Source organism: Pelodiscus sinensis, chromosome 17 (genome assembly GCF_052426305.1).
Source record: "Pelodiscus sinensis isolate ZL-2025 chromosome 17, ASM5242630v1, whole genome shotgun sequence".
Classification (NCBI taxonomy): Eukaryota; Metazoa; Chordata; order Testudines; family Trionychidae; genus Pelodiscus; species Pelodiscus sinensis.
In genome coordinates, this window is record NC_143068.1 from 25962042 (window position 1) to 25974058 (window position 12017).

Below are 12017 nucleotides of genomic sequence, written 5' to 3' on the forward strand. Positions count from 1 at the left end.
AGGCAGTGGGTTAGAAGTATCTCGTGAACATGTGTCGAAGAGGGCATTTGCCACAGTCTTGTTCTGTGTCATTTTCATAGTACACATAGTCTGAGAAATATTACCACTGATGGTGATCCAAATTGGCAGAGAGAAAAGGAGAAAAATGCTGCTGCAGTACTTATTACAATTTCCAACTATTGCCTTTATTTATTGTGTGATTTTTTTTTTAACGATTTGTATTTTTAATGGTTATGAAACTTTTTGAATCTCAGCCTATATGGTTAAGTCCTTGCCTGATGCCCCCATAACTTCTCACATCTGTGCAAATGTAACTTCCCAATAAGCATTGATATTACCTGTCAGAACTATAAATAAATTGAATTCTGCTGAGCCCCATTTTCAGGAGCAGTATTTTCAAAAGTTGGAGAGTGGGTAAAAACACTTGCCCTAAACACTTGCCGTAGGATGCTGTGCTGTCCCCAGTGCACAGAAGGGACTTAAACCCACGTGCTACTAGTGCTGTCTGTGGTTCTCGGGGAACGTTGTCGTCTTTGGATCAATGCTGAATGCAAAAAGGACCCTGAGCCTGATTGGTCCCACTGTGTGCCGTTCAGTAGTAATGACCACACGGAGTCCTAGGTTTAATATTTACGCAAAGTGTTCTTCAGCCAAAACCAGATTTTAAGGGATTCCCTGGACAAAGGAAATGGTTCTTCATCGGCTCCAGTTAAACAACAACAAAGGTTTTGAGATGCTAAGTGGAATAGAGATTGCCACTGCTTATAGTGAAGACTGACAGAGATGGGTGGTCTGAAAATGCTCTGTGCTTATCTTGTGCCTTTTAGATTTGATTTGTGTGTTACTCTCAGGATTTTCTCGGAGCAATGAGCGCCTGCCCATGATTGCATCTCCCTGGGCTTACCTAGGCCATGTCTACACTAGTCTATTCACTAGGAAACTATTTTGAAATAACTACGTTCTACTTAACTCCTGATTTTTTACAAAATCGAAATAGCCTGTTCCCACTGTGGGGAAGCCTCAAATTTAGTCCAAGACAGACTCAGTGCATCCACACTAACTATCTCAATTTAGAGTTCCAGCAAGCACTGGGGAGTAATTAGCTTGAATTACTCTGGGGAGTAGCTATTTCAAAATAGTGTGGATGCTCCGGTGCCACTAATGCTATTTCAAAATAGCTATTTTGAAATTTCAAAATAGTTACTTTGAAATGTCAAAATAACTATTTTGAAATTAGCGTTATTCCCTGAGAAAAGTGGGAGAACAGATTTTGAAATAAGTGGACCCTTATTTCAAAATAACAGGCTTGGGAGTGTGGATGCTCCGCTTATAAATTCAACTTAACTCTCTCCTCCATCCCCCTATTTCAAAATCAAGCCCTACGATAGACCAGGGCATACTGGTTTGCAACTCTTGCTTCCTCGGGGTTGGGGAATGGTTCTGACTATCTTGGCTCTTTTGACTTGTTATACCTAGCACAGGATGCCTAGGAGAGAGACTTAGTGGCTTGTCAGTCAGTTTACCTACTTATGTTTCTCTCTAGCATAAGTGACATGGTGGAAAGTTGAGGAAGTTTAATAGCAGAATCTAAGGGCCAGGTGCAGAGGTGACGTGTATGCAGGACTTAATGCTCTTCTTGCTGCTTTCTGCGTTCGTGGCTCCTTAGTGTGTGAGTTACACCAGCTCAGGCTCTCTCTCACAAGCTCTCCCTCGGACTTGTAGTTCAAATTGTAGGTGGTGTGTAAAGGGGATGATGCAGAAGTGTACGCTGGAACATGGTAGGATTCTGAAGCTGTCTAAGAGATGTAATCTACTGGCTGGAGGTGCCAGAAGAGAGAATAAATTGCTTTGGCCTAAACTCTCACTCTCGTTTCTCTGGCACTTAGACCTGCCCCTGTATTTGGCCCTTGGCTTTTTCTGTGCTCGAAATGAACAGGAGATGAGAAGCAGTTGGGGTGAGACACTTTTGAGTCCATGCTTGTGGACAAGGTTCCGGGGCTTCCAGCAGCTGGTAGCTGAGGGGAAAGAAGGTGGTTCCCCAGGGAGTTTTGGAGCAGGATGCACTAGGAAGTGGCAGTGCTGCTCCCAAGTGGCAAGGAGGTTCCAGCGGCTCCACAGTCTGTGAACACCCTTGTGTGTGAGAGCACGTGTGGCGGGACCTGTCGATCTTGTTCCTCCTCAGTTTTTTGTCCTTTTTCTGTCCTTTTGTGGAGTCAGGCAGGCAGCCCAAGGAGGGCAGCCTCCTGCTCCTGCCTGGATGGCAGCACGCTGTCTGTGGCCCCTGCTGTGCGCGAGCACCATACCATCCAGGAGGAGTCCTGGGGCAAATCCTTGGTCCCAGGCCTGCTGCTGCACTTTAGCTGCTGATGCTGACACACATCAATCTATGGGGGGAAACAGAGACAGATTGACTTGGGGGCACTTGTCCATGCCCTGAACTGGTTGCCCTGTGCTAGGAGAGCCCATTTTGCATTTGAATGGCACCAGCACATTGCCTTGAAGTTGAGGGGCGTATTTTGCCAGCTCCACTTGGCATGCTGCCCACATGCTCTCTGCAGGTGTAGTTAAAGCATGTGCAGATGCTTATAGGCAGGTCTGACCCTTGCCAACATTCCTTTGTCTCTTCCAGCCAACATAGGGACCCAGACGCTTGGTGCCCGGGCACCCACCTCACCATCCCTACTGCGGGGTATGCCGCAGTATAAGTACTCCTCAGCGGTGAGGAACGTCCAGCCGATAGGAAGCGTGGCATCCATGCCGGTACCACAGGTAACCCACTCACAGGATTCTGCCCTAGAGGCGCGGGGCTAGAGCATCAAAGAAGGGAGAAGCAGAATAGAACGCTGAACCAGGGCCGCTCCAAACCTCTCCTGTAGGGCAAGGCTGGTGGCCGCAGTCTGAAAGGCCTTTCGGGTTCCTATTGGCATGTGGTGTGAACTCTGCTGCTAGAGTGTCTGGTGGGGATGAAGGGTGGAATCTCACCTTTAGGGAGCTGTGCTATTCTGCATGGTCCTGTTAGAGGGGGGGACTTGGCTATAGCTTCGCCCACTGAGCACTGCTGTCTAGATGCTCAGCCTGTAAAAGGGAGGAGGGGGGGCGGTCTGTGGAGACAACAGGCACATAGTCAGTGCTGCATCTTGGCCTTTCCAGCCAGACCACTCAGCAATGCAAAGCACTGCAGGCCGAGTCCAGTGCCTTGAGTGGAGGCCTCATCTGTATGCTGTAGTCTGCTCCATTCGATACATTGGTGCAACCTTCACCCTACATGAATACCATCGGCTGGGCCAGATCTGGCCAGCCCTGATAAGGAGGGAGGCAAGAGGAGACTGAGTTGAGTCTCCTGAAGCATGCAGATTATTTTTATCTTACAACTCCTGTCCCTGTTGGAAACTGCGAGGCCCTTGCCACTTCGCAGAGTTAGTTCTTAATGCTGGTGGCAAAGCTGGAATCGAGCACCTCCTTGGTGGGAATGGGGAAGCTTTTCCTCTGGTATAAAAAATGGGACTTCTCAAATGGCTTTAAGTGTTGCTTAAACTCAAGTTTTGAGATGCTGGGTGTGGGTGGCTCTGAAGGAAGCCAGTAAGTTAAAAGCGCTGTGTGCTAGTGACCAGGGCAAGGGACTGGGATTCCAGCACTTAGAGGCCACTTCTGGCTCTGCCATTGGAGCCTGTGACCATGGGCAACTGGCAATCCATACAGCTCAGGCTTCTCATCAGCAAAATGGGGTGACTTGCCTTGTGGCTGGATTAAGGCCTAGGCACTACAGGCCCATGCTTAGGGACCCAGCTGCTGGAGTTACGGGATGCTGCCACTACTATTTTACCTCATGACTGTGAAGAAAAGTTTGAAAACTTGAGTCAACTGTAACAGATGCCGCCTGGCGTCAGGCTGGCTACTCACTACTCACTAGCTCGCGGAGCTGTCAATAGTCTCGATACCAGAGGAGCTGACAATTACTGGGCCCCTGGGCAAGGTGGGGGGAAGCCTGGCTCCATGCTCCCAGAAAGGGCGGAGCCTTGATTGGAAGGGGAGGGGCTAGGAGCCAGCCTCCACCTGCCAGACTTTCGGCATCACCCAGACTATGCAGCCAGGGCTCCAGCAGCTGTTTTACAGGTTCCAGGGCTTTGGCTGCTCCTGCATGTGGAGGTAAAAATGGAAGGTTCGAGAATGTGGCCAGCCCCAGAGAGGTGCAGAAACAGGCAGCCTTGTATTGAATATTTTTAACTTTTATTAAAATGCTTTTAACTATAACTTTTTTATTTATTAACTTTTTACATGCGTGGGTGCCAGATAACTATTAACAGTAACAACAAACAAACTGCAATACAATAGAGGAAAATGCCCTGGGGTTTCTCTAAGTCTAAGTAATTATCAATAACAGCCCAGGGATTTTTCAGTTATATTTACATTAATTTCACTCATGAGGTTTAACATCTATTTAAACTCCTAACTATACTATTTAACAAACTTCTAACTAACTTACTCTTAACACTATTATTGATCAAACCTTTAACTAACTTTACACAGCAATACTCACATTTATCAGACATACAAGGGACAACAGAGACAACAGCATATTCGTTATTCGTTACGCTCTGCAAAAGATTCGGTAGATTCGGTGAGCGGGAGGGAGTCCTCGGGTGATCAGCCCTCAGAACCTGGCTCGTGTTCTGCCTTCCAAATGTTCGGGAACCCTCAACTGCATGCAGGAGGGGAAGCTGTTTTATAGAGAGAGCAAGAGCTTTCCCGCGCCTAGTTGTGATAGGCTTGACAAATTCAGTCTGCCTAGTGACAGGCTGAGAGGGAAGGGGAGGGGGTGAGATGGCCCTTGAGTGGCGCGAACTTTGTATGACCCTTATCTGCCTGGTGTCTTACTCCTGGTTTTTACTGATTTTAAGTCTCATAGTGCAGGATTTTTGGTTTGAGGGGAAGGTAAACTTGGGCTAGGAAGGCTATGCGCACGAGGCCTGGCCAGAAAAGAGCCTGTTTTCACACTGCAGTAGCAGTAGTGGTAGCCAAGATACCTGGACCTCTTTGAATTGCTAGGCCCTGGGGCATTTGCAGGCCTTTCCCCTCCCCCATCCCGTATTGGCAGCTCTGCCCAATGCGCTTAGTGCTTTACTGGTCTGAGGAGCCCTGGCAACACACACTAGCAGAGTGTGGCAAGAGGGCAGCAGGCACAACACCCCGCTGGAAGACACACACCTTCTTGCTGCCACCCCTGCCTTGCTGTTGGGAGAGCAGGCCTCTCTTGCTGCTCCTCGTGAGGGGGCTGATAGGAGGCCCCAGGCTGCTGCCCGCAGTGGCACAGGTACAAAGCTGTGCCGAGGTGTGGAAGGGGGTTTTCCATTGCTGTGACATTTTTCACAGTCCTGAGGGGGACAACCAAGTCAACCTATGTTTTAAGTGCAGAGCAGGCCTCAGTGTCCTGGTATGCTTAGGCCAGGGCTGCCTTACTCCAGCCCTGACTTGCCTTCCAAACAGGGGTTAAGATTAATGATTGAGATCCCCAGATGAAAAGGGGCTGTAACTACCAAGCCTTGCCAATAGATCCCACCCTTCTTCCCTGAGTCCTTACTTCTAAAATATGACATGTGCACCTTGATTAGCTCAAGTGCTGCTGCTTGCCTTTCTGGATGATTGTATCCTTTGGTGCTTTGTTCAGGTTGGAGAATCTGCCGTTCATATCCACGGGCAGGAGCCTCTGACTGCATCCATGCTCGCTGCAGCTCCTCCCCAGGAGCAGAAGCAAATGCTAGGTAGGTGCTGGTGCAGCTGTCGTTAACCTCCTGGAGAGGATGCAGGCTGTGTTGCTTCACTGCACGTGCATTGCATGTCAACAAGCCCGAGATTTCTTCCTACCCCCATACGTGGTACTTGTGGGATTTTCACAGCCTGAGCGATAGTCTCCAAGGCAACAGAAACTAACTCTTGTTAAATCTGGGCTGAAAGCTGCTTTTGCTTATAGACCTGTCCCTCCCCCGCCCCTTTGTTCTGTAACCTGTGGGAGTGGTACAGTGGGTCACCGCATCCTCGGCCAGGTTAAGGGAAAGCCTGTGGGCTCCACCCCACCTGCTCTGCCAGGTTACAATGGGGACAAGGTTTCAGGCTGCCCTGAATTCCAAAGAGTCCGTTTGCTGCTGCTGTCAGGCTTTGGGTGACCACTTGACCTGTGCAGGATTGGGGGCCTGTCAATCAGCTGTTTGCCTCCTCGGGGCTGACTGCAGCAGGCAATTGGGCTTTGCCAAAGTGTTCAATTTCATGTGGAGTCTGGCAGTTCCTTCTGACTGAGCAGCAGGTTCTAGGGATCTGAACTGGTTAACTAGGAAGCTTCCTGCTAATGGCATCCTTACTGGTTAACCAGCCCTTGCCACTTACCGCCGCGGTGGGATCATATTAAAACAGCTGACCATTGACACAGCTTTGCTGGAGATTCCATGGGTAAAGCACTTGTCCAAGGGCCTTGGGCTGTGCAGATATGGACACACGTCTTGCTCTCCATGCCGCCTGTCTCCCAGTATCTTTTCTGGTGGGTCTGGAAGGCGCTGGCCTCCTCTCCTCAGTAGGGATGTAAACAGGTAACTTGTGGTTAGTCTGGCTGGAGCAGCCCCCGCTTGTGATGGCTGGGTGGGGCTGCTCCAGCTTGACCAGGACCTCTGTGGTGCAGGCAGGGAACTACTCCAGCGGGCCACTACCCGTGACCTGACGTGACGGGTCAGTTAACTAGTTAACGTTTTAAACAGGATTTTACATCCCTACTCCTCAGTGCTGGCTGCACTTTCAGTATAGCCCAGTGGCAACAGGTGGCTGCTGCTATCCAGTTTCAGCCGGCAGCCTCACTCCCTGGCATGTGTTCTCTCTCCAGCGTGCATGCTGAAGGACCCAGGGGTTCATGCCTGCAGGCTAAGAAGCTCTCCTCTGGGCTACCATATGCTTCAGTGCTGCTGCTTAATGACTAAATCCTAGTTCCATAGGAGGAACGCTAGTGATGCAGGCTGTTTCCATGGCCCAACCAAACTGTGGCATTTGCAATCTTTTTTGGCCTGTTTTCAGTGAATTAGAAACATTGCCAACAAGGTCAGTACAAGAACATCACTCTAGCGGGAGGAGCTTGGTAGGGCTCCTCCCACCTCACTTGACTAATTGGTTACTTTCTCTGAACATTCCTTCCCCCAGGTGGCACTTCAGTTGGCTTGTGACTATTAATCCTGAGTAGCAATGTTCCACACCTACTTAGTGGCATATCTGACCGTAGCTCCTGCAGGATAAAGAAGCTGAGGAAGGCAGTTATTTTTTACCTGTTTGACTCTGGTCTGCATTCTCTGATGGCAGACTGTAAGGGAAGCAGCAGCTATGCCTCTTGTTAGTGAACACAGGCCTCTGAACTTTTTTCTGTGTACATCTCTGAAGCATCCCATAACTAGCAGCATTTTAATCCAAGGCTTTCAGGTTTTTGGAAGCTAGTGCGAAGCAGCAGGATTGAACAGATGCTGCTACACTCAGTTGCTCTCCTGTTCAAGCAGCGAGAGGCTGGAACCAGGACTAGCCCAATTCAGCACATAAGTACAAGAGGTCTCAGCCACTGTGTGTTGACACCAGCTCCATTTTGCACAATGTGACTGGCTGGCAGACATGTCTGATGCTGTTCTTGGAAGGTTGAGTGGCACAGAGTCAGGGCCATCAGTCTTGTCACCTCAGTGGGCTTTGATTTCAGCTTTCTCTTGGACCCACCGGGTTCGCTGTCAGTGTTTGAAATCATCCAGGCCTCCATCTGTGCATGTTACAACCCCCCCCCCCCCCCCTTGTCTGCTCAAGAGAGGCTCAGGAATGGAACAGCTGCAGGGAGGAACATAGTGTGCTCAGGGCTGAGGAGTATTGTCAGTCCTTGGAGCGGGGTTGCAGGGGGACCCCAGGGCAGAGGGGTTTTTGCAGACCTATGGGGGTGGGGAGCTTGTGGAGAACCAGCCTGGTTGAAAATCCTTGTTCCTGGCTCATCTTAGCACCACGTTCTCGCTGTAGTTCAGCATAAAGAAAGATTGTGCATTTACACCCTCACTGGGACACAGACGCTTTCTTGGAGCATGGTATCTACATAACAGCCACACTGGGTCAGGCTAAAGGTCCATCTAGCCCAGTGTCCTGTCTGCTGACAGTGGCCAATACCAGATGCCCCAGAGGGAGGAAACATAACCGATAATCCTCATGTGTTCCCTCTCCTGTCACCCATTTCCAGACAAACAGAGTCTAGGGGACACCGTTCCTACTACTCCTGGCTAATAGCCATGGATGGACCTAACCTCCATGAATTTATCTAGCCCTGTCTGAGTGTGCAAGCACCTCTGCAGCAAACCTAGATGTGTGCAAGGGGATCTCCTTGGTCTGCTCTCATCAGAGTTGAAGGGGGCACAGACCAGAGCTGGAACTCATTCTGTGCAGCAACAGAAGGGGAGGGGCTGGAGAGAGGCTATTGAATTGAAATGGTCTGAAGTCACCTTGCGTTCTTCTGTGATAAGTAAAGCTGCCCTTGCTGTTGTGACTAGGTGAACGCCTTTACCCCCTCATCCATGCCATGCATGCGTCGCTGGCTGGAAAGATCACAGGAATGCTGCTAGAGATCGATAACTCAGAGCTGCTGCTTATGCTGGAATCCCCTGAATCTCTCCACTCCAAGGTAGGAAGTAGCCAGTGCAATGTATTCAGGGCTGTCCTTTGGATTTACAGGGCCCTATGCAGTACTGTTAAACTGGTGCCCCTATTCCTGATGGCAGCAAGGGTGGGGGGTGACTTTTAGAGATGTGATTTTTATGATCTTCAGCAACACACTAATTAAATATTGCTAAAGCAGATTTTAAACTAAGGTCCTGTTGACCAACTCAGTAAATTCAGAAACTGACAGTAACACCTGAGGTTGGCAAATGCCTGTTAAATGGCTTCATTACCACTTGAATGGCTCTTTCACAGGTTCAGTGTTCTGCTAAAAGGCCTGGCAGGCTTTGTCACTTCTAAATTAACTAGATACTTTCCAGAGGAAGCAGAGCCACAGACCAGGGATCGTAAGTGGTCAGTGGGTGGACATTAAAACCCAGTAGTGCCCCATATGTTCAGGTGTCCTATGCAGCTGTATATTCTGCATATGGGTAAGGATGGCCTTGAATGTGTCACAAAGGGAAGGAATCTGGTAGTGCAAATAGTAAAGCTGTTCGTGTGTGTGTGCGTGTGTGTATGCGCGCGCACATGCGTAGAGGCTGCAGGGAAGGGAGGACGTGGTTGGGTGAGGTAAATGTCGTCACTGTTTTATGGAGAAACATGAAAAGCAGGTACAGATCCGGATACATAAGCCACTTGAGTAGCATCGTTACCTCTTCCCCTCATTCCCCAAAACTGGGGGGGAGGGGGGAGAGAAGAAGCCAAGCTAGGGTACAGTGGTGCTGTTTGGAGATGGATAGGAAACTGCTGGTTTTGGGAGTGGAGGCAGGGAATGTCCTAGTTTTCTGGACCAAGACAGGAAAGATTACCACATTGTGAACGCCACAGAAGTTAAGAGGCGCATTCTAGAAACACTTTGAAGACATTGCAGAAGTAGAGGCTGAAGTAAGCAACCATGCAGAGCTGTATGAAGAGGGAGGTGGATTGCTGGCTGCTGAGTGAGGCATGAGGGATGCCTTGTGCTGAGAGCTGCTGCAGTCTTGCTAGTCAGAGTTGCCATTGACTCTGTCTGTCTTTGGGTAGCTAGGCCTCCTGTGAAGTCATCACAGATGCAGAAACTCCTTACGGACCTAAGAACTGGCTCCAGTAAGGCTCATAGTATCGGAGTGAGTGAGACTTCTGGGGTTTTGAGGCCTTGGGGAATCAGACTTGGAAATACTAATCCAGCCCAAATGTAATGTTGCTGAACCATAGTGACCCTGCTCAGTAACTTACCTCTTGTAAGGGACAGCTGTCCTAGGGTCAAGTTTGAGTCAGCATGGAGTATGCTAACTGTTGCCTATGTAAGAACTTCCAGATGTCAGGACAATTAAACTTCTCTCCATCTTGTGCTTTGCTTTGGGAGATTGAGGAAGCGGTCGCAGTGCTCCAAGCACACCAGGTTACGGAATCGACTCTTAAGAGCAGTGCTGCAACGTTCCTCCTGTGAGGCACCGGTAAGTGAGAGGCAGTGTGGGAGCTGGTCTCAGGGCTGGGTATAATGTGCAGAAGGGTCCCTTTCTGCCTGGAAGGTGAGCACTAGAGAAGTCTTCCCAAAATTAGTCAAGCTGGACTTGGGAAAGCAGCATGTGAGTGATTTGTCTTGGATTGTGCTTCAAGCTTAATTCCTTCATATGAACCAATGTCTCCTGCTATCTTCCAAAACTTGATGATTGTACCAGACACAAATTAGTGGCAAATGACAAGATAAATCTGGGGCGGTAACTTGGAGGTAAAAAATGGAGGAATAGCTCTCATGGTTCTACCTGGATTTGCAGAATAGCTTAACCTATAGGGTTGCCAGATGGTTTAACCAAAAATACCAACCCCCCCCCCCCCCCCCAAAAAAAAACACCAGGGAAAAAATTCTGTTTGGGGGGGGGAGAAACCAAAATTGTTGAGCAAAAAAAGGCCCCTTTAAGAGAAGCTTTTGAGGCTCTTTGGCCCTAGCAGACTGCTGGTGGCTGCCCACCATCTTGCATCCCTGCGCCAGGCTGGATAGCTCCCCTGTGGAACCCGGTCAGCACTTGGGGTTTTTGCCTCCTGGCTGGGAAAACATTAGAAAATACTGGACATTTTAGGTGTTTGGTATCTTCTAATTTTTTTTACTGGACAGGAGGCAAAAATACCAGACTGTCCAGTTCAATACTGGACACCTGGCAACCCTGTTAACCTAGTACCTTTTTAGAATTAGTCACAAATCTGGAGCTCTTAGCAGTGATCATGCCCCTTCCCAGTACAACTTTGGCGAAAGCTTCCAGCCTTCTTGTTTGGTAACAGTAAACAAATGTGCAGAACTTCCAGGTACCTCTTTGTAAGATAGTTTGGTCATGCAGTTTCCTTGCTCTCACTGGTTACTTAATTCAGGTTCAGTATTGCCGCGTGAACGTCTAGCTAAGTGTGGACCGAGCTGCTGTGCTGAACGTGTCTAAAGTGTGTGTTTTTGTTGTAGAGGAGGGACTCTGAAGAACACTTGGCTCTGGAGACAAAGCAACTACAACCCTGACATGCATCACCACGTATTCTGGAAGCATTTATTTTTTTCTGTGTATAGACAGTGACACTGATTTGCATTCGAAGTCCGGCATTACTTTTTCTTTGTACATGAAAAACCCTGCAAAATTATTTTCCCCATAAATGAACTGCATCCTATGTAACGCTGTCCATGAGAGCTCTTTTCTGTCAACTCTCGCCAGTGAGAGCAGGAGGTGAAAATGTTAACACGGGGGGCACGTGGTAGAATGTAAACCTCTCCTTGTGAGTGGTGAGGAGGGAGACACGATTGGTTCAGTTGTAGTGTTCCAAGAGATGACAAGTCATCAGAGCTTGTCATTTTAAGTGTTCTTTGGGCTCTGTCATGTTTTATTTTTTCTTGTAGCTGACACCATAAACAACTAATACAGCCACCCCCACTGTGTACTCTTCAGTGTCTTTCTTTCAAGAAGAAATTTTTTGTACAAATGGCAGTAAAAGTGATTAGACCTAAGGCTGATCTGCAGCAAAAATGGCGGGATGGCTGGGTAGGAGGCCCTTAATATTCCTGAAAAACAAAGACAAAAAATAGGATTGATGGTCAATTTTCATCATGACACAAGGCTAATAGTTGGCTGCCCCACAGTTCTGTATGAGGTCCTGTGTTTTAATGCATCTGTAGTGGGGTGGCTGCCTCACTTTGGCCAGAAGGTGTTCAAACAGGCTGGCGGGAGCCTGGGCAGAGCCCCAGGCAATCAGAGATTTAGAAGGAGCCAATCAAAAGGCAACTTGCTGGAAAAGCCCAGATTATAAGGAGCTGCTCAACAGAACAGAGGGCAGTTGCATCCTGACCAGCAAAG

The 12017-nt window shown here is 48.7% G+C and overlaps 1 protein-coding gene and 1 long non-coding RNA gene across 7 annotated transcripts in view; one reads left to right on the forward strand and one right to left on the reverse strand.

Annotated features, from left to right (window-relative positions):
• The window catches only part of PABPC1L (poly(A) binding protein cytoplasmic 1 like), a 37392-nt gene extending 25800 nt beyond the window's left edge, over positions 1–11592 (forward strand). For all 6 annotated transcript variants that reach the window (XM_075901264.2, XM_075901266.2, XM_075901265.2 and 3 more), the window contains exons 12-16: positions 2630–2769; positions 5666–5759; positions 8541–8671; positions 10052–10142; positions 11138–11592. In XM_075901264.2, coding sequence (XP_075757379.2) covers positions 2630–2769; positions 5666–5759; positions 8541–8671; positions 10052–10135 — 449 coding nt within the window. In that variant the 3' untranslated portion in view covers positions 10136–10142; positions 11138–11592. The remainder of the gene's footprint in view (positions 1–2629; positions 2770–5665; positions 5760–8540; positions 8672–10051; positions 10143–11137) is intronic.
• LOC149523470 (uncharacterized) lies at positions 201–5269 on the reverse strand. The gene is made up of 2 exons (XR_016347045.1): positions 4538–5269; positions 201–2384 (listed from the first exon to the last, which is right to left on the reverse strand). It is a non-coding gene; the product is annotated as an uncharacterized LOC149523470 (long non-coding RNA).
• Positions 11593–12017: the final 425 nt, after the last annotated feature.